This window comes from Corvus kubaryi, unplaced genomic scaffold (assembly GCF_017639235.1).
Source record: "Corvus kubaryi isolate FWS band 111438036 unplaced genomic scaffold, C.kubaryi_AGA036_p1.0 37312, whole genome shotgun sequence".
Classification (NCBI taxonomy): Eukaryota; Metazoa; Chordata; class Aves; order Passeriformes; family Corvidae; genus Corvus; species Corvus kubaryi.
This window is the reverse complement of record NW_024581098.1, coordinates 2124249-2146748: the sequence shown is the minus strand read 5'-3', so window position 1 is coordinate 2146748 and position 22500 is coordinate 2124249. Positions and strand designations below refer to the sequence as shown.

General features: G+C 36.6%; 1 protein-coding gene across 4 annotated transcripts in view; it reads left to right on the top strand.

Moving 5' to 3' along the window:
• Positions 1-22500, top strand: part of SNTG1 (syntrophin gamma 1) — a 334181-nt gene that overhangs the window by 221537 nt on the left and 90144 nt on the right. For all 4 annotated transcript variants that reach the window (XM_042029036.1, XM_042029033.1, XM_042029034.1 and 1 more), the window contains 4 exons: positions 1893-1995; positions 3410-3492; positions 8188-8318; positions 13731-13860. In XM_042029036.1, coding sequence (XP_041884970.1) covers positions 1893-1995; positions 3410-3492; positions 8188-8318; positions 13731-13860 — 447 coding nt within the window. The remainder of the gene's footprint in view (positions 1-1892; positions 1996-3409; positions 3493-8187; positions 8319-13730; positions 13861-22500) is intronic.

Below are 22500 nucleotides of genomic sequence, written 5' to 3'. Positions count from 1 at the left end.
TGCACTTCCTGCACTGTGGATTCATCTATCCACATCTGTTGAAACAATAGGGAATACATACCTGTAGGTTTCTGCTTTGGCTCTGACTATTCTGAACTGTGTGACTTCTACATAAGAGAGGAAAAGGGTGAATTTTCTATGGAGGATGAGGATGCAGGACAGTTTCTCTGGCTGAATTCAGGACAGAATTCTTGCATATCATTGCAAGTCATCTTTCTATGAAAAAATTGCTGCTTAAAAATTTTAAAATATGAAATATATCAGAACTGGGAGCTGCCCATCAAAGAGACTCATCTTTTCAACCTAAATGATTCTATGATTCTGTGTTACAGATGAAGTTTTTGGCATGCAGTATAAGTTAATTAAATTTGTTGTGATGTTTCTGTGTTTATTTGCACACATACAAATAAATACATACTATACTGAAAAATGTGCATTGACAACCCCTGTGCTATTTTAAACATTAAAGACCCTAAAATTTCAGTTACTGAATCAAATATTCTGTCATCATATTGTTAGTCCTCTGTAGCAACCAGCATGAAGTAGGAACTATTGTGTTTCAAGGCAAAGTTGACATTTTTTCCTGAAGAATTGCTTTAAGTTAACAGCATAATGCTGTGATTCAGTGTGAAAGCATCCCAATATATAGTTATACACATGCATGTAACTAAATCTGTTGAGTAGGTTATTGACAGACATAATTAAAGAATAGCAATGCTTCATAAATTATTTACAAGGCTTTCTCTCAAGCAGCAGCATGACAGAAGGGTTACCTGTGTATTATCCAGCTGCACAGCAGAAAAGGGAACAGATATGTGCTAGTATAAAATGTTTGCCTAATGTCTCACTGTGTAGCAGCTCTCTGAATGTGGCTCCCTGTGAGTGGGGTCTTTGCACAGTATGAACCCAAAGAGAGGCATGGTGCAATCTTCTGTCATTGTAAGCCCAAACTAAATCAGCCCTTGAAGAGTTTTGAAGTTATAAAGCCAGAACAGGAAATGGTTATTCTCTGAAAAGACCTGATTCTTGCCTCTCATGTTATAAGCTGATTCAAACATTCCTCCTCCTCTATTTAATACACCATTTTGCTTAGTTGCTTTTACGCCTCCTTTCTGCCACTCCAGGGGGTGCCTGGAGTTCCCTCACTCTGCTGTATGTTTGGGGTGTCTACAGCTGTACCACAAAAAAGCTAAAGATGAACAAAAGCCGAAGGGGTAACTATGGGAGAGTACAGGAAGGCTAAAAGTATTCACAGCTGGATAGGTGCTTTGCACATTCTATGTCCAAAATGCAAGCTGCCCTTTGGCAAAACCTCATCTTGTGCTTATCTAAGATTTAAGGCTTAAAATAGGTTCTTTTCCTCTGTGTCTGTGATGAAGATTAGGTCTCTCATCCATGCTGGAGCGCTTCAGCTAAATTTAACTCTGGCTGTTGGAAAGACTTGCTCGTAGGATCATGGCACAGATGTGGAAACTACTGCTGTTGTTTTGATTGAGGATTTATAAGACAACTTTGCATAAAGAAAATATATATTTATTTTTTTAAATACATACATGCTGGGGGGGGATGATTCCAGATCTGAAAGAAGGAGTTACATAGCTGAATAATTTCAAGGAACAAGTTCTCCAACAGCACAGATCAAAGTCAGTACTAATAGAGGAGGCCAATGCCCCCCCCACCCCCACCCCCTTAACTGTATGTGTGGCTAGAAACACAACAGACAAGCAGATAGCAAGCTTTACATCTTGGTTTCTTCTCAAACAAATGTAATTGCAGTAAATGGCTAAGCAGTTGTATTCTGGTATGTGGAAGCTCTGTGGTGTTGCTTATATTTGTTAATGGGTTTTGGTCATAAATTTATTTCAAGGTGTCTGTCTGTATTTCTTTTCCAGGTACAGGTCCTTCGCAACGCAGGGGAAGAAGTGACCCTAACTGTGTCCTTTCTGAAAAGAGCACCTGCTTTTCTCAAACTGCCACTGAATGAAGATTGTGCATGTAAGCCTTTATTACTTGGCCAAAAGAACCCTCAATTCGATACCCATGAACACTTGCAGGTTCCGAAACTATGTGCATTGAGGGTGATTGACAGCAGTTTACAATCAGCATTACTGCCTGAATATGAGTTTCTCCTATTGCCATGGCTTTTGTTAACATTGACCTCAAGAGAAAAATTGCTGTCTTTGGTTGAAAAACAGATAACCAGGCATTTGGCTGGTGTGAATCAGTAAAGTTGCAGGTAAAACAGTAGAATTACATTAATTTGCAATAGCTCACATCCTGCTGCAGAGTATTTAAAATCAGTTTTTCAGGCAGCATTGAATAGTATTTTAGTCTCAGGGAGTTTTTTCTTGTAAATGTGAAACTTAGACTGTGTGTGTATATTTAGAGGACTTAACTTTGCTGTTTAAAATTCAGAGGCTTTGGTGGAGATGTCTGTCTACCTAAGAATAAATTACTCTGGAATGATAAGTATTTTGTTTTAGTCCAAACTGAGTTTTAGTCAACTAGCCCCATGAGAGTCATACGGAGACAGCTGTCTTCCTTTAATTATATTAAATTGTAAGTGTGGATGCATAATTAGAGACAATTGCAGCATATCTAAGCATATTTATATATCAGCCTTTGCCTTTTGCCACCTCTGCTTTACTTCTGCTTTTTGCTCTCTAAGAGAGTGAAATAAATTGCTCAAATTTTAAGCAACAGAACAATAAATATTTAATTTCAATACTTCTAGCCTTTCATTTTAAGTTAGCAGGAATTAAATAAACTAAAAAATGAAAAAGCATTTTATACAAACATTTGATGGAAGACTGTCTTTTTCTTTTGTCTATGTATTAAACTTAAGTGCAACAAGAAAAAAATTGGAACACTGTATTCTTAAATAAAAATGTGTCCCAGTACCTTTTTCCCTTTTATGATAGGCTGTGGGACCACAGAGTAGCCTGAGTGATGCACAGCAATATGCATTTGCATGGATCCTATCATGTCACTTTTGAGGTGTAGCACTGTAATTTCCTAAACCATTACAAGAACATTTAGAACTGTAAACTCCACTGAGAGTAACAAAAGGGTTATCTGACAAGTTCCTTCAAGCAAAAACCAAGAGAGAAGGTACACACTTCCCTTTTATTGTAAAATTTGAAAAAAACTTCGTGGGATTTTTTCTTAACAGGCAGACATTAACTTTTTTTAAACAAAGCCTCAGAGAAGGTTTTCTTGAGCTCCCATTTAGCTTACAAAGGCATTCCACTCAAGCCAGAAGACAGATACTGAATGGAGAAAGTAAATGAATGTTATATATGATTGAAGTTATTTGGGGGTGAGGAGAATGCATACATACATATACAAATTTGAATTACATCATCATAGATTAACAAAGAATTTTTTTGTGAATTTGTATTTGTATTAGGTGCCCCCAGTGACCAAAGCAGTGGCACATCCTCTCCCCTCTGTGACAGTGGTTTACATCTCAACTACCACCCCAACAACACGGTAAGAGCTTGAATCTCCTTGATGGAAGAATAATTACGCTATAATAGCTAAGTGGAAGTACTAATAGAAGACAGCAGCAGGGGAGGAGCTCTAGTTAACACTGGAGACAGACAGTTCTGTAGAGGGAAAAAAGGGCAGCCAGAAATTATAGCTGGAAGTTAAACTGTGACAAATTATTACAGCTGAGATTGTGCCTTGATATGTATGATTACTGTTTACTTTAGCAGTAGGAATTTCGCAAAAATTTTTTTCTTCTATGTTATTTTCTCTGCATAGGAATTTAAATTCTTACGTGAAAATATATCTATTTATAAAAAAGGAAGAAAAATTTGTAAGAATATTTTTCCATGACTTATATTTTATGCATTATCTAAAATTTTTGTCAAAAGATGTTTAGGTGCATGTTTTTGCCTATTTTTACTTCTAGTAATTTGTACACTTAAAATTTTACTTGAAGTGGGATAGCATTATGGAGCGGAGTGTCTCTGGGATAAAATGTTACAGATATCTGATCAGATATTTACTAAAAGATGCCTTTAAGTGCAACAAGTGACTTTAAAATATTTTCTTAGCCAGAAAATGCAAAATTTCCTTTATTTTATGTAGTTCTAAAAGCTGTTTTGCAGAATATTTGGCTATGTGATAGATGAAGATATAAAAAAAGCATGGAATAAGTAAACCAGTATAGATCATAATTATTTAAAAAATATTAAAAAAACTGAAATGTAAGCCTTGTTGAGGAACCATTTTTAATTTCCACCTTGTTTTATTGTATTTTCATATTTTACTACTAAAAGCTTTAAATAGTAGCCCAGAGATTTAAATATTGATAGCACAGATTTAAACCTTATTATAAGCTGGAAAACCTTGAGGAATTCTACAAGTTTTAGGAGCTGGAATTTATAAATAGGTAACACCAATAAAATTTATATAAAATAACAATAAAAATATATGTAACTAGTGCAGCAATAACAAAAGCAGTCGTGTCTCAGCAGTCTATATAGGTATGCATGTATGTAAGAAGACGATGGCAGTAGATCCTAAACTGATTTATTCTGCTAGCCAGTACAATTCTAACTTTGTTTTCATGACAAAAAACTTGCTTCCAATTGTGAACTCTTTTTCTGTAGGTGTCAAAGCATATCTAGATTAGCTATAATTTCTATTTGAGCTGATAATAATTTACTGAAACCAAATATTTTTCTTTCTGTTTAAGTAATATAATCTGATATCACGAGTCTATAATTCACCCTAAATTAAATTCTTCTAATAAGGTCCAAGATGTGGTTTTATGTCAGATGTCCCCTTGTCATGGGAACAGGGTTCTCTGTAAAACCAAAGACATCTGTATGAATTCCTAAATTATGTACAACTCTTACCCCACAGTTCTTTCTTTTTTTCAGAATATTTTCTAGAAGAAATTGTGACAGCTAGATAAACACATGATCAGTGAGCAACTGGCTCATGCATTGGAGACAAAGGCTTAGAGTGAACAGAGCGACATTAGGCTGGTGACTTGTTGCTAGTGGGGTTCTGCAGGGCCATATCTTAGGCCCAGGGCTCAGCAACATTGTGATCAATGACTTGGGTTCAGGACTCAAAGGGATACAAACCAAGTTTGCAGATGATATGAAATTGGGAGGAACTGTTGACTGCTTTGAAGGCAGAGAGGCCCTGCAGAGAGACTTTGACAAATTTAGTGGGCTGGGCACCCACCAACTGTATGAAGGGCAACCATAACAAGGGCAAGAGCTGGATTCTGCGCCTGCGAAGGGGAAACTCTGGATGTACAGACTGGAGAACAGGAGGCTAGAAAGCAGTGTTGTGGAAAGGGACCTGGGGGTCCTGGTCAATGGCACATTGATTATGGCAGCCAGGAGGGCCAGTTGTGTCCTGGGGTGCATCAAGCACAGCATCGCCAGCCAGGCAAGGGAGGGAATTCTCCTGCTCTTCTCTTCTCTGCTCTGCTCTGCTCTGGGTGGCCTCACCTCGAGTGCTGGGGGCAGTTTCGGGCATCTCAGTATAAGAAGGATCTAAAGCTCTTAGAGGGCGTCCAAAGGAGGTGAACAAAGATGGTGAAGGGTCTGGAGGCCTTATGAGGAGTGGTTGAGGGCACTTGGTCTGTTCAGCCTGGAGAAGAGGAGACTGAAGGGAGACCTCATCGGAGTCTACAACTTCCTCGTGAGAGGAAGAGGGACTGATCTCTCAGATACTGATCTCTCCTCTGTGGTGACCAGTGACAGTCACCAAGGAAATGGCCTGAAGTTGTGTCAAGGGAGGTTTAGGTTGGATATCAGAAAAAGGTTCTTTGCTCAGAGGGTGGTTGAGCACTGGAACAGGCTCCCCAAGAAAGTGATCACAGCACCAAGGCTGACAGAGCTCAAGAAGAGTCTGAACAATGCTTTCAGGCACATTGTGGGATTGCTGGGGATGTCAAGGGCGGGGCCTTGACGTCCATGATCCTTGTGGGTCCCTTCCAGCTTAGAAATTCTATGATTCTGTGACTTACAGCCATAGTCTTGTTTCTTAATTCATAATCTTTTTGATTTACGTGAAGGAGAATTTTGACTCAGAACTTGGGGTAGACAAGACTGTTTTTGGTCTTTTGTCAACAGTTCAAAGAGTTATGCAGGCAGGCTAAAGGTAGCATTAATATTTTTGTTGCAATAATATCTAGGCCTGCGGTTTGTATCTGAATTTTTATTGCATTTCATTTTCCCCCAAGTTTAATCTCAGGTGAAGAAAGGTCCCCAAAAGCAGACAGAAAACATTAAAAATTCAAGGTGTTCAAAACAACATCCTAGCATAGTCTTCCTAGCCAATAATTTATTTATTTTCATTTTTATTGAATCAATGGAATGTTTCACAGGAAATTCAATGTTTTAAAAAAGTGAACTACCTGCAAAAAGCCTACTACTCAGCTAATATGATATTTATATTGATATTTTGTTTCATATACATAAAAGCTATATGAACATATATGTAAAAGTAAAGTTCAAATTGGTAAAGCTTTATAATTCCATAGATCTTACACAAAATTCACACTCTAGAGAAATAGGTGTACTTAATTTTTGCAATAGTTATATTATAGAAGATATCAGTGAGAAAAAATATGAAGTTTGAGACTAAAAAGAATGTAAATCAACAAGTATAATTTTACTGATATATTGATATACTGTCACTTGTTACTTGGGAGAAGAGGCTGGCCCCCGTCTGGCCACAGCCTCCTTTCAGGTGGTTGTGGAGAGCCTTCCTTTCTCCAGGCTAACCAACTGCAGCTCCCTCAGCTGCTCCTCACAGGGCTTGTACTCCAGACCCTTCCCTGGCTCTGTTGCCCTTTTCTGGACATGTCCCAGCATGTCAGTGTCCTTGGAGTGAGGGGCCCAAAACTGAACACAGCACACGAGGTGAGGCCTCATCAGTGCCAAATACAGGGGGACAATCACTGCCCTGGTCCTGCTGGCCACACTATTTCTGGTGCAGGCCAGGATGCCATTGGCTTTCTTGGCCACCTGGACACACGCTGGCTCATGTTCAGTCACAGCTGACCAGCACCCCCAAGTTCTTTCTCATTGGGCAGCTTTCCAGCCACTCTTGCCACAGCCTTTCCCTCATCCACTAGAACAGTCACCTGGTCATAAATGGAGATCAGGCTGGTCAAGCAGGACCTGCCTTACATACAGCTGTGCTGTCTGGGCCTGATTCCCTGGTTGTCCTGTGCATGGTGTGGGATGGCATTCAAGATGATGAATGCCATCTGATAGGCTGATAGGCCTGTGTTCCCCAGATACTCCTTATGGTCATTCTTGTAGATGGACATCATATTTGGCAGCTTCCAGTCAACTGAGACCTCTCTGGTCAGCCAGGACTGCTGGTAAATGATGGAAAGTGACTTGCTGAGCACATGTGCCAGCTCCCTCACTATCCTTCCGTGGATCCCATCTGGCCACATGTCTAACTGCTGCAGATCACTGACCATTTCCCTTTGGATTATGAGGGCTTCACTCTGTTCCCTATCCCTGTCTCCCAGCTCAGAGGTTTGCTACCAGGTGAATAACTGGTCTTACTATTAAAGACTATGATGAAGAAAGCATTAAATACCTCAGCCTTTTCCTCATTCTTTGTCACTATGAGAAGGCACTTTGAAGAATCATGCTCTTTCAGAAAAATAACATCATTGTCAGCACTATTTTATAAAGTATTTTATAAAGGAAGAAAGAGGTATATTTAACTTTTTATAAGCATTTCTCATGCAAATCTATATTCTTTAAAAATACTGGTCAAATTAGACTGTAGATAATTAAATACTCATTCTTTCTAGATATGATCATAAACATAATAAAGTTCAGTTTTCATATAAGCAGTGTCTTCTCTAAGTAGGTCAAATTAAAATGTTCATCACAAGAGTGTAGTTTTGACAATTTTGACAATTTTCATCACATATTAAATCCCATTTCTAATTACCAGGGTTTGAGGTGATATTGTTAGAAAAGATATCAACAACTGAATTATGGTTGTATGGTAAATAATTTAGAGATTCTATTCAGAATCTTTCCAGTGCTCACTAAAACTGATGACAAGTGATTTGGGTAAAGTGGAAATATAAAGTCTCTGAAGTCTATCTCTTTCTTTCCAAATCTGCTGAGTACTTACAATGAAGTTCAAAACTGAGAAGGATCTTTTAATGTTTTTCAGGATACATTATCATGTTCCTCATGGCCAGCATCCCCAGGACTTAGGTGGGAGAAAAGGTGGTGTGATCTTCGATTAATACCACTTCTTCATTCACGATTTTCCCAGTACCTTCCAGGATCAGATTTGTGCAGGTAAAGAGGTTTGAAGGTTGAAACTTGACTTCTTGGTTGACAAATGCATGCCCTAGGAAGTTGCCTTGTTGGAGAAATTGCATTATTATTTCCACTGCAGCTGCCAGAGACATGAAACATAGGAGCTTTCATAAAGGTCTGTCTAGGTCCACCTTGGCTCATGTTCTGCTCTGACATCAGCTGGGAACAGGTATGTGGGGAGATGATGGGTGATCTTCCTACTTGCATCTAGTGCTCAGCACCTTTTGCAGTTTGAGATGAAACATATGTCATCATATTTAATAGCTGCTAATGCTCCTGTCTTCTTTCTAAGTTACTTGTTTTTATGTCTTTTTTATGCAATGCATTATGGCATTGAACTCTGCAATGTGATTATGTTTTTAAAATGTATTTCCTTCTGTTTGTGTTAAATACTTCATCTGATAACTACATTGGGTGAAATAATCTTGTTTGGGAGAAGCAAGGGCTGGCTGCCCCATGGGGAAGATAAGCCAAGAGAGAGGGTAGGAGTGAGGCTGGACAAGGTGTTGTCCACACAGACAAAGATCCTATCCCGCTGCTCCCCATGGAGCAGGCTTAGGGAAGGCTTAGGGACAGTCTTCAGAAGAGTCCATCATGGTCAGGTGGAGCTCAGTTTAGGATGGGAAATCAGCCTGCAGGTCCAAATCAGTGGGAGACATGTCCAGGCACAGGAGTAGCTGCAACCATACTCAGATGAGGACCATGAGCAAGAGCCTGAGCTGATAACCATCTCTTAGTTCTTGTATTTTTCTTCATGTTTATATCTACAGTAGGGATTTTTTTTGTTTCCATATAACTAAGGTTATTTTTTCCCACGTTTTACTTTGCATGTGTTAACATTTAAATTCATCGCCAATTTGTCACAATCACTGGGATAGCTGTCCAAAGCTCACAGTCAGGTCTAACTTTATGGCATTGTGGTGGGTTGACTGTGGCTGGATGCCAAGTGTCAACCAAGCTTCTCTATCGCTCCCCTCCTCAACAGGATGAAGGGGAAGAAAATAAGATGGCAATAATCTGGCGAGTCAAAATAAAGGCAGTTTAATAAAACAAAAGCAAAGACCACACATGGAAGCTAAAAATCCAAAATATTTATTCTCTACTTCCCATCATCAGGTGATGTTCAGTCACATCCTGGGAAGTAGGGCTTTGGTACATGTAGTAGTTGCTCGGGAAGACAAGTGTCATAATTAATTAATACCCTCCCTCCTCTTCCTTTTTCCTAACTTTCATTGCTGAGCAGATGTCATATGGTATAGAATATCCCTTTAATCAGTTTGGGTCAGCTGTCCTGGCTATTTCCTCTCCCAAGATTTTGTTCCCCCAGCCTATTGGTGAGGAGGGAATGTTGGAGAGGCAGCTCTGTGACAACTCTGTTCAGCGGTAGCCAAAACACTGTTGTGTAGTCAAAATCTTTCTAGCTACCAATACAAGGCACAACTCTATGAGAGCTGCTGTGGGGAAAATTAAATTCATCTCAGAAAGACCAAATACAGACCTAGAGCTTGTCATTGTTTAATATAACATTATCCTAATAAATCAGAAGAAATTAGAAAGGAAGAAAAAATATTCTGTAATGATTACTGTTTGTAAAGCAATTAGATAGAAATGAAAATAGCTACAAAGTCTGATAAGGCAAATATATAAGATCATACTTGTTAAAAGTTTTAAACATCTAGGTATTGTATGGATTCATTAATCATCTGTATATATAAGAATGAAGTTCTCATACTGAAATACTTCTGAGAGCTCCAGTATGTAAAGGCATTAACTGGAGGAAAGATGTGTACAGGTACAGAGCATGTTACTCCATAATTTCTTCTTCTAATCAATCACCTAGGAGTAGATTTATGAAACCTCAGAAACTGGGGGAAGAGAAGTCTTTTTCAGTCTATTTGGAATTTTTACGGAGTTAATTTTATAGTTTCTTATTGCAGCCTGCTTCCTTGTCATTGGTATTCAGTAAATACTTGAAAGTTGCACAAAAGCTGTCCACCGCCTCAGTTGGTTCTTAGGACTGTTGATTCTCAGAATTACACTGCCTAGGTCTGCCAGCCATTTCTCCTATTCACAGAGCTGAAATTAATGCAGGTTAGGCAGTAGTTGTTGTGGATCATAGTGGAGCTAAAGCCAGCCTGCAGCTTTTGACCAGTAATAGCAGGATCATATTTACTTGGCTGGATGAACCTTGGTCTGTTGAGGAACAATGGCTGGGCCAGGAAGGTAAGGTGTAAACCAAAGGCTACGAAAGCTTATTGGCTGAACTGAACTGGGGCAGGATAAAGTCACCAGAGAGGCAGGAGGTGTTCCACTAAATTCTGTGAAAGCTTTCAGCTCCATATTTAACAATGAAGCATAAAGGACCCAAAATCATAACAGTCAAATATGAGATCTATTCTACTGTGTACTTCAGATTAGGTATTGAATTAAATAGAACTACTCACATGGAAAATTAGCACATATTCAGCTGTTCATAGATCGAGGGTTTTAAAATGCAGTCTTCTGCATCAATAAAAACAAGCTTAAAGTTCATATTATAGAACATAACAAAGAAAGTTTCTTAGGTAGTAACAATATTCCTGACATTTGGATTTCTAGAAAATAAATGTAAAAGTATGTTAATACAAAACAAAATGCCTGAATTCATACTCAAACCTTGAAAAACTACTCTGATAATTTTCTTCTTTGTCCTTCTATTCTAACATGAGGAAGTAAGAGTCTTAAAAAAACCAAAAATGCGGGATGCTTATGGGAGAGGAAGTGGGATTTTCTTAAAGCATAGAGCCAACATTTTATGTTGCTAGTTTATAAGACTGTTTTAAATTGCTGTAAACATTTTTAAATGTTACTCCCTCTCAGAATTTGTTATGAGAGAAAGGTAGATACTTTTAAAAGAGACTGCTATAAACAGCAACATAAAAGAAAGGATATTAAAAATAATATAAAGAAGCAACGTGAAAGGAAGGCTAATTCATTACATTTTCTGAAGGTAGTATTTACAAGGCTGTTTTCACTATGTAAAGTCTAATAACTTTTTATATTTCAGAGCTTGATATGGAAATATAACTTTCTCACATACAATATTAAACCTCATAATCATGTTCTGGCTTTTCCAGTGGAATGCTTGAGACACCTAAATTCTGGGGGGTACTCATACAGAATTCTGAAGGGTATTCATACAGAATTCTAGGAGACAGTGAGTTTAATCTTGCAGAACTCATTAATTTCAAATATAGCTTTTGAGTTCCAGAAGTCAGAGAACCTGAAATGTGTAGTTAAGTGTCTATCCAATGACAATTTTTTGCGTATTATAAAGTGATTAATCTACTATTTGTTCCATTTAGTACAAAACATGTATTTAATACTTATGTTTTCAGGTTCGCATGGTATTATGAACTTGGGCTGGTAGACTCATTCAAGAAAATACTGTTACAATACTCTAAGGCTATCTACCGCCAAGACACATCCACAAGTAATTCATTATGTAACCATGTATCATACTATCTGTGTTTATTGATACTTGGGTAGTAACATTGTGGATGAATGGTTTTGTACTTGTACAGATCAAATTCCTAGGAGCAATAGGAACAGTCTGATGCCCTAAATGCACGAGATTCACTGTGTGTGTAGTGTAAGTAAGGGAAATTCATGCATGAGGATTGAATCTGGAACCTACTGGGGGTTTTGTGCTTGTGTTAATGTCACATATTAATGGATTTCTTGGACCCCTGCTTTGATTTATGATAGACTGTGTAGAAATAAGGTGAGTCCTGAAGTCAGTGCTATTTTTCTTAAAAGAGTCAACAAATTTGAGCCCATGTTATGGTCTTCATGTAAGGATTTAGAAATTTATTCTGGAAAATTTTGCTATTTGTATTTATAACCACCTAAAATAAAGGATAGAATAAAAAAATTCTAGCAACATTACCTGAAGATTCTTTAAATAACTCTTCCTCAAAACTTGACTGGAATTATTTGAAAATGAGTCTCTGAAAGAAGTCTGTCTTGACTGGTATTTTTGGGGATTTCAAGAGAAATCACTACCTGTGTGAAAGACAACTAAACTGCTGGATTTAAATAAACCAGAGATCCCTGCAAGATGGTGTTAATATCACTATCCTGCAAAAGCTGGTTCTCATGCTAGAACTCTCAGAGCAAAAGCATGGCTCTAGCTCATTTTTATTCCTTCTCCTGACTGAAGAAACAGTTTGTTCTCGACGTGGGTGCAGTGAAGATAGATATTAGCCTTACATTCTATACAACTAGAATAAAATTTTAGGAGGTAAAAACCCCAAACAGCTTTTCAAAATTGATACCTGTCTTCAGATGTCAGATCTGTCATTAGTGACACTCAGTTTTACCCTGAAGATAACAGGCACTTTGCTTGAGCCATTCTCAAAGAATCTGAATGATGTACTTAAACCATGAACTGATCATTAACAGTTGGGTTTGTAGAAGAATGTCAGCAGTGGAACTTGGTATTCTCTGTATGTTTAGTAATCTCCTACTCTGGGATATGGATTAGTATTGAGGTGTTTTGGTTTTGAAGACAGAGACCTATGAGCCTTACAAGGGCTTTTAGCAAATGAGGTTATTTACTGAAGAAATTAGGTCTGTTACTGCTTTAGCATCTGAAAATTTTCTCTTTTTCTGTAATTGCTCAGTGCCTGGAAGTGGAAAATCAGTCTATAATGTGTGATGGATTTTTGTATATATGCCCAGATTGGTGCTGGGGTAGAGACAGAGGTGGGAGTGTATTTTGGTAATGATCCTATATTCAGAAATGCAATTGGAAAAATCATTAATGCTACCTATCAATTTTGAGTTCTCCAACTTTTCAGTCAGTAGTTTAAAAGAGAAACAAAATTCTATAAACATGAGCAGCCAATAAGGGCCATCCAGACAGTAATGCAACTGTGTTTAGAAACTCCAATATAAAAATGAAACAAAGGTGTTGAGAAAAAGATACTGGTATTCACTGAATTTCCCAAATTATTGCCCATGGTTTCCAATGCACACTTTCCTTCTCTGTAGCCTGCTGTATTAAAGTGTAAAGTCTTATACATGCATCAGCTCTTTCATTTGCTCGGCTTCTGAGGTTGTACAGCCTGATGTTGAAGGTTCTGTGGAGCTGGTCCATAGAATTTTTTTATAGCCTTATGGAAGCTTAGTATTGTCTGATTTGACCTTATAACATGATCATTTTAATATGTCGGGTATTTATAAAGCAGGAATTTTTAAACAGCATTTTATAAGACAGCATTTTAGCAGTGTTCAGTGGCTGACCTTCGTTGTAGTTGAAAGAAGAGCATTTCTACAAGTATTGTTAAGATGATATGCTAGAACAGATAAAATTTTCTTCTGACCTGATCTGTTATGGTATGTCTGCAGGCAAAACGCGTTCCAAGTAATTGCTGTGGATGGGGTTTGCAGTGGAATAATTCAGTGTCTCTCTGCTGAAGACTGTATTGACTGGCTACAAGCAATAGCAAGTAACATTTCCAACCTCACAAAGCACAATGTAAGTATGGATCCAAGTAAGCCAGAAGGTTTCCCAATCATGTTTGATTATAACTGTCATAAAAGCCTAATGGGTTCACACACAGAATTATCTGCGTATAAACAATGCTTGAGGCTGTCTGAGAGAAGTCAACTCAAGTTTGTCGTCAAATCAGACTCTGTGAGAAATCATTGAATGGGAAAATATCCTTCCCTACAGTCATACAGTTCACTTCATTGCTATCAAAGTTATTCACTTCTTAGCAATACCAATTAGGATTAGAAGCAAAGACCAGACACACAGGAGGAAGCCAGGTGTGATGCGTGAACACATAAAAACCAAAAATTCTGTACTCCCTTCATAGTTTGAGAAAGCACATCTCTACAGAAACTGGTATAACCAGATCTCAGTTAGATTTTAGGTCTGTCTAGGTATCGTTTAACACCATGGGAAAGGCAAGGTGCTTCTGTGGTGTAGATGTGGATGTTTGTTATCAGCAATGATTAAATGCATTTATGCTTCTTGAACTTCACTCTTATGGATCTGAGCTTGTGGGATAGATACCACTTTTTCTTGAAGCAGGAATAAATGTTATGTAAAAGATTTTCCAAACTAAAAAGTTTGATTGAGAGCTCTTCTGGACCTGCCTGGGATGTATTTACATTTTAAAATGAACATGTAATTCTCCCTGTATAGAAATCCATATTGGATTCCCTGGTTTTCCTCCAAAATAGAGAACACATGGGGAACTCTATTATTTTGAATTGAGTTATAACAAGGAAGCCCTTGTGGATTTAATTTATATTCTCTCAGATTTCCTTAAATCTACTTTATCTTCTCAAATCTGTCCCTGAATTTGCTTTTGTTTCAAATATAGGGAACACATTGAAGGAAGTTGTATTTCTTGGAGATTTATAATCAAGATGCAAAACTATGTTCCATCTGGCAGCAATATGTAGAAGTCATTGTATTATAAAAACATGACAGACATGAATTCATCTGCCATCTGCAAGCTTCCATGCAGTACCAGAGAACTTTATGGCTATTTATTCATCCTTAAAGTGTTGTTGCTATGTAGAACCTTTCTTGTCTCACTAGGCATCCTGACAATTGAGGCTTCTGGGGTTTTTTTCTCTTGCCGTCTTTACTTCAGTCTGCTAATGGTTCTTGCTACTTAAATCAGTGTATTTGTTTGCTTGTAACAACAGACAGAGGCACCTAAATTTTACAGGTGTTTTTAAACACTTTAGCTCTGATGAGACTATAATTATGGTTACTTAGCGTAACTTGGATTTTGGCAATGCAATGTTATTATGTGATTTTTTTTTCCAAGTACATTTTATCATTCTACACTAATTTCCATAAATTACAGAAAGAATTTATCTGAAGTTTTATATATATAAAATATTTATAAAGTTTTATAAAAGGTAAATAGCCTAAATTATGCAGCTATTATGCCAATCTTTGCACTTACGTTATCCCAAAGACATCCTGTGAAATAGCCGTGAGAGTTACGGCTTATGATAATTATACATGAGTCTATTTTTAGAACTGTCCTATTTGTTCATAGCACTTATGAACTTATGGAAAATAATGACACTCTCTTTCTGTAATATACTTTTCTTTTCAATTGTCAGTTGCCAGAAAGAATTAGTTATTTGACAGCATACGTGATAAGTGAATATAAGAAACATTAGGAATACAGAGGGGAAAAAAATCCAGACTGTTTCACAGATGAATGATTAGATGTGATTAGAGGTCCCTGTATTTTCTTTCTTTAAAAGATGGTTATTGACATGCACATACTGTTGATGTTAGCATTTTTTCCTCTGAGACAGGCATTTACTCACAGTCATTCTCCCTTACTGTGTCAACCAGAGCCAAAGAAACAAAGAGAGTAAAGGAATTTTTTATTAGTTCTTTGGATAAATTGACTGATTTTTAGTTTCAATTAACTTCTCATTTCTAGCTAGAGGTTACAGAAAATAGTTTGTTTCTTTTAAATACCATGTATTCCATAGAAATAGTAACTTACATGCTCTTTCTCACATCTATCTACCTTTTGAAAAAGAAGGAAGCAGAAAGAAAGCAGAAAAAAGGACTATAAGAGCTAGATTGTTTCTGAAAGCATTTCCTTTACCCTTGTATCAAGTTTGGGCTCTGTAGATTTTGGTGGTATTTCTGTTGCTTAACTTTAGATGTCTTAAAGCAGGATATCCAAAGAGTGAATCTTATTATTTACTGTTGACATCCATTTTATAATGAAATCAATTCCCTCAGGACATGTCTGTCTTTCTTTTGACTGGTAAAGGACCCTAGGGTGGTGAGTTCATACTTGATACCTAAGGAGATATATATAAATCCTGTCACTGGTCTCTTTGAGGGGCCAAAGTGAGTTTCTCTGAATAAATCTCCCAAAGAAGTGCCTGGATATTTTTGGTGACCAAAAAAAACCAAAACCAAACCAACCAACCAAAAAAAAAAAAACAAACAAAAAAACCCAACCAAATAAACCAAAGAACAAAAGCATACTAGTCGCAGTCAGAAAATCTGAATTATTTTACTTGGTCACACACAAACTGGCTGAAAAAAGTTATCTGATGATTCAAACCCCAAAAATTTGAAAAACAAGTCCTATATTCCCACATATCTCTAATAGTTGTGAAATATGGTCCCTGCCTCCAAGATACCTTCTTGAACCTATATTCAATTAAAATTTTGTAAGGGTAATGTCAAAAACTCTTCTTTCATGATCTGATATGTCCACATCTGATGCAAATATGATGTGACTGAATTGCAGGATCAGCAGTATAGCCGGTATCTACAAGAGAGCAAGATAACAGAAATGCAGGAGTAGAAGCAAAACCAAAATGCCTTGACATCATCACCATTTTTGAAAGGCAGTGTTGCTAACTGAACGGAAGCTGGAAGGTGGTGTCTGCAAGCAAACACATTTTTCCTGCAGTGGTTAGACTTTGTACAATATGAGAGAGAACTCATATTATTATGCAACAAGATAGTTTAAATTTTAAAGCAGAGATACAGAAAATTATATTCTGACTATTAAGGAAAGATTTTAAAAAATCCATAGGCTTACTGATGTAGTTTATTTCATCTCAGATTTTCATCAAAAGACAGACCTCAGGTATGCACTCTTTTTCCACATCTTCAGGAGGTTAGCAAAAGTATCCTCCACGTTTTAAGGACACTGACAGTGATACTGCTAATTTGAATTTCTTTGGCTCCCAAGAAGCCCTTTCTCATATGAGATGAAATACATTAAAATTACAGAACATGAATGGGCTTGTATATTGGTATGCAACCAAAATGCATAATATATAAATGCACTGTTGGAAGTGACTTAATGTCACACTGTAATTGATGAGGTGATGAATCTATAAAGATCATTCATTTCTGAAGATGGATTCCTCTCCAACTTGAGTCACTTAAATTGCATCTGTGTTAACAATTCACCAGTTTTATCAATAGCCTCTAAAACCAGAAGGGTTATATTAAACCTGAAGATTTAGTCTAAGCAATCCGGATACTGAAGTTCATGTGCTAAAATCTGAATATGTTAAATTGAACCTGGGCTTGGAAACTCTAATTCCTCTATGAACTGGTGAGGTTCTACATCTTTTTGTTACCAATTTGGATGGCTGTCCAAAGCCAATTAAAAAGGGAACAAGCTGCTGCTTCTTTTCTTGCTAATGCTCTGAGTAGGAATTTTCAATTCAGTTGTTTCGATTCAGCTATGAACTATTTGCCTTTCCATGAACTTTTAAATTGTATTAATTTCGATGGTAGTCAATACTGATTTCTTGTCTTTAACATCTCTTTTGTTAAAGAATTTTAGGATGACAGTATACAATAGGTCATGTAGCTTTTGAAGAAATTACACTCTGGAAGAGTCTAAGAAAATAATTCAAAATCATGTACTCTATAAAGAACCACCAGTTGCCAATACATCCCTAATTCATGTTCTGCAATTGTCAAGGAACTTAAAGGCAATTTTTTAAATGGCTTTAATACAGTAAAAGTCAGACATTTTAGGTCTTTGTAACAAAAGAATAATTAAAAAAAATACATATTAGTTAGCAACTTCTAGGATATAGCTTCACAGAATCTTTGGGCATTTATCCTCCCAACTCAGTATTTGTCACTTGTCCATTGCTTTCTCTGTGGCAGAGTTTTCTATACTGAGGGCAATAATATTACTTTTGCTTTTCCTCTCCCATCATTTCTGTGAGAGACACTGCAACAGTTGCACATTTATGCTTCTTACCTTGAAGCCAGCACTTGACAGCAAAGAAACAACATGAACTTCATCAGACAGGAATGACAGACAGCTGAGGTAAAGTTGCTAAGCAGGATGTGGCAAAAAGTTTTAAGATTCTCTTGAGAATGCCCACAAGATCTTAAAAGATTTAGTTCACAGTAACTTCACTTCATGCCATTATGTTGCATTTTTCTGGGTAAAATAAGGTATTTGTGAAAGTAATGAGGCACACATTACTGGTAGAAGCATAACAATAGCATAAAAGCAGTAGGATCAAGAGGTCTACAAACTGAATATTGGCACAGTGGATGTGTTTTCCAGAACCTAAGTGTTTGTTTTGAACAAAGTTTAAAAGTTCAATTGAACTTTAATCTTATGCTTAAAGAGTAGTGCCTAGGGAAATAAACGGCTGCTAAGAGAACAAATATATTTGTTTCACTTTCACTGGAAAAAAGAAAATGGTAATACCTTATCTTTACAGTGTTGAAGTTTGGGCAGAGGGATTCTTTAAACCATTAGGTAGAAGAGGAGACAAATGAGTACAAAACAGGAGAAGAAAACTAATTAGACTAATTCAATCTCTTCCACTCCTAGGAAGAATAAAATATCACAAGACTACATTCAGTGTTAGTAAGTTATCAGAAGAAATTAGTAGAACATGTTTAATTTTTTATGGTGGATACTGCCACCAGTAAGAACATACTGGAATGTTATATTACATGAAAAAATCAATGTCACTCACATGAAGTGAACAGATTTCACATTTTAATTTTTTAGTTAAAATGCAATGGCAAATCATCAGAATGCTCTGATGTTAGTAATTATGGAGTTTTCAGGGATTATATGCTCTTAGATGCCTTATGATCTGTGTATTACAATGATATTAAACTTTTTTTGGTTACTCAGCTATGCATGTTTGAAGAAAATCTGAAATTACCAACATTAGTATCAAACCTCTTACATTATATTCTGCAGTAGTGCAAAATTAAAATACTGTCAGTAATTTAGAAGTGGAAAGCATTATAAAATGAAGGCCAAAACAAGAGAGAATTATCTCAAGTCTATCAAGTATTACTAACAGAACATTTTTACATATATGATTCACATTTCCCAAGGCACAAATAGTCAGATAAATTGGGCATTATTAATTAAATCCACATTCAACACTTTTTAAAGCAGTATTAGCCATTCAAGTGCTCAAAGTGTTCTGACACTTTGGGTTTTTGTTCTGCATTCCATTCTCAAGCCTGTAAAGGGAAGACTATACAGATAGTCATTCCAGCATTGATGCTGAGGTCTCTCCAGGGAAATTTAAAAAGCAGAACTTGATACACATGTAACATACTGTTGCCATTTTTCTCCGTATATGATTCTCTTAAGGCATGGAGATCTACATGAATAACTGTAGTCAGTGCACCCTCAGGATTACAGTCTAAATCACTACTTTTCCTTACTTCTTCTCTTTTTTAAATGTAGGCTGTTATCAGCTGCACAACTAAAACCACATTTGTTTCTATGTCACATTTTTCAAGCATTACATATGGCCTCATCTGATATTTAATTATGTTTTTGGCAATTTGAGGTGTGTCTTATTTTACAAACCTTTTATTTGTACCTTGCTTAAATAATTATGGGTGATTTTATTTCCTCCTAGATGTACTGATTTAGCTGCAAAGAAACTTAAGTCTTGCCAAACTGTATTGCTGTTTCTCCAGGGTGTTTAATCTGCATCTCTATGATGTACCTGAGTCTAAAGGGCAATGTGGCAGGTAGGAAAAAAGTGCAAGAAAAGAATATTTCTTTGAGAAATATTTCTTCAAGAATATTTATTCCAGAACTTTCTGGGAGATTTGTAAAAAGAAACTTCTGTCTTCATAATTGGAGCATTTGTTATGACACATTCTGATTATGGTGACACCACTCATCAAAGAGACATGCAGTCTTGCAGTTTTGCTTTGGAATATACAGTGTAGACTTCAAGTACTCATGATAGGTTTTCAAAATAAATCAAATTTTCTTTCTATGCTTCTCCAAAATGTTGCATCTGTTCATGCTATTTTTAATAATATCTTTTCTGTTTTGCTGTATACAAGTACACAACTTTTGCAGTGGTTAATAATATCTGATAAAAATATTAACATTTGTATTAGTATTATATAGAACTCTAAAATAAAATTTAAGACAAGCAATGTCCCTAGAGACAATACAATCAAAAGCCCTTATTTTAAATTTACCTGTTTTATGTAAATCTTTAAAAAAAAAGCAGAGAGAATATTTTTGCAGTTTTGTATATGATGCTCTCACTCAGTAAAGAATCCCTGTACTTTGATTCGTCCACTTTTGTTAGAAGTCAGATTAAATTTTATCCTTGTGCTAGTATTTAAATAAAAACAAAACATCAATATTCAATATGTTCTTTATTCTCTGCAGATCTATGTGGAGGTCTGAGATCTTTCTCTTCCCTCATTCTATTATTATTGAAGGCTTAATTAACACTTTATAATATAAACTATGATTTGTTTAGTTACAAGACACTTTGGAAGAATGTCACACTTGCTCTCAACATTCCACCCTGGTGAAGGGTAACAAGAAGCCTGTCATTTAGGGGAAAAAGCCCAAAACCAAACAACACCTCTTGATTGATTTTAAGTGGCAAAAAAATGATGACAAGAATAAAGGAAATAGGAGCAGTCCAACTGGGGATAAAGGTAAGCCATTTGGGGGTTTGCAGAGAGGTAACACATGGAAGAAGAAAGGACTCATTATAAGTTGCCCTTTACTGCCAAAATGCCAAGCTGCCCTTTCAGTAGCAGCTGGAGACTTCCAGCTACTGTAACCTAGTTGTTGTCATGCAGTAAAATGTTCAATATTCCACAATTCGTTTATTTTCAGTGAGAATGTGTTAAAAGTGCTGTTGAATCACAAACTGCTGTTGATAAAATAGCAACTGGGAAGTGGGAGGTTAGGCTATAATAACCTTTCTTTTTGTATTCCTTCTCTTTGCTACCTTAAAAAACCCACAACAAACACAAATATTATTTGTATTTAAAGCAATGTAAACTTGTTTTGACATCCCTTTCCTCTTACTCACTTTTAAAATATATTTTTAAAAGGTGGCTACATCAAAAGTTCTGCCTTTCTTCCACAACCAGAGAATGAAAAGATAAAAAGAATTAAAAGAAATTTAAATGCACTCAAAAAGCTATAAAACACCTCAGGGTATACATTATTAGTAGCCTAATGTGTTGAAAGCACTTCCTCCATTTGGTTGTCTTGCTTCATAAAGTGCCATAGAGAGCAAGTGCATTCAAGCAGTGCACAGCTTATATTTGCCTGCAGAACAGAAGGGAGTCAGAGAGGCAGAGTAATGGAGTAGAAGAGAGGAAACCCAGCCATTCCAGGGCAGGTTTAAAAGGTTAGAGCAACTAAACCGCAACAGGCAAAACAACAAATGATCACCAAGCTGCAGAGGAAAGGAGCCCCGAATACTTGTGAATTGCCATTTCCCTGCTAGCAAAAGGTATTGTGTAACTCTGTGACAAGATTTTTATCTCCTAAAAATACCTGGGGTAGTTAAGTGGAAAGTCTGAAATATCTGAAATTATAGCTGTGCTGATCACCTATGTGGGCACCAACATGATTGCAGGGTGTTTTGTTGGTTTTCCTCACTGGTTTGTTTATTTCAGAGAATGAGGTAATTACATCCAAAACTTGTTTCAGACTATCACTGAGATCATGAAGTCAGGCTTGAAAAACTGAGAATGAAGCACCTTGTTTCATTCTCATTTCCCAGTGCATGGTACTCTCTGACTTACTGCACTGAAAAACTATTAATTTCCTTTGAGAATTGCTACCTTTTTGAACTGTTTATAATGAGTGTATGAGAGGTTTCTGCTTTTCTCCTTTTTTTCTAACTGTTTAAAAATTTTTTAACAATTTTGCAGGCTATAAAAAGGCATTTGCCTAACTGTACCTAACAGGAACTGTAGTACAGTGAATCAAAATAAATTTTTCTTTACTGCATTTATAAAATCACTTGATACAGCTTTTTGGCCTAAATCTATAAAAATTGTATAAAACAACTTTTTGTTGCTCCATCTCTTTCTAAAATAAAGCCTGAAATCCTTTGCTATATGAAATAATGTCTCAGAAGCTGTTAATCACATATATTTGATCAATATTAAAATGAATATATATTTTTATATTTGATGCATGTAATCATGTAATTCTTATTCCCCAGTTTTGCTTTTTTATGAGCCAATTACCAGTTATGCTGGGGTAGTTTTTCAAGAGAGCACTTTATGTGCTAAAGAGTACATAACAGGATCCTAAATTCTACCTTTGTTGAGACCTCCTGTGACAGGAAAGGTAGTCACTAATTT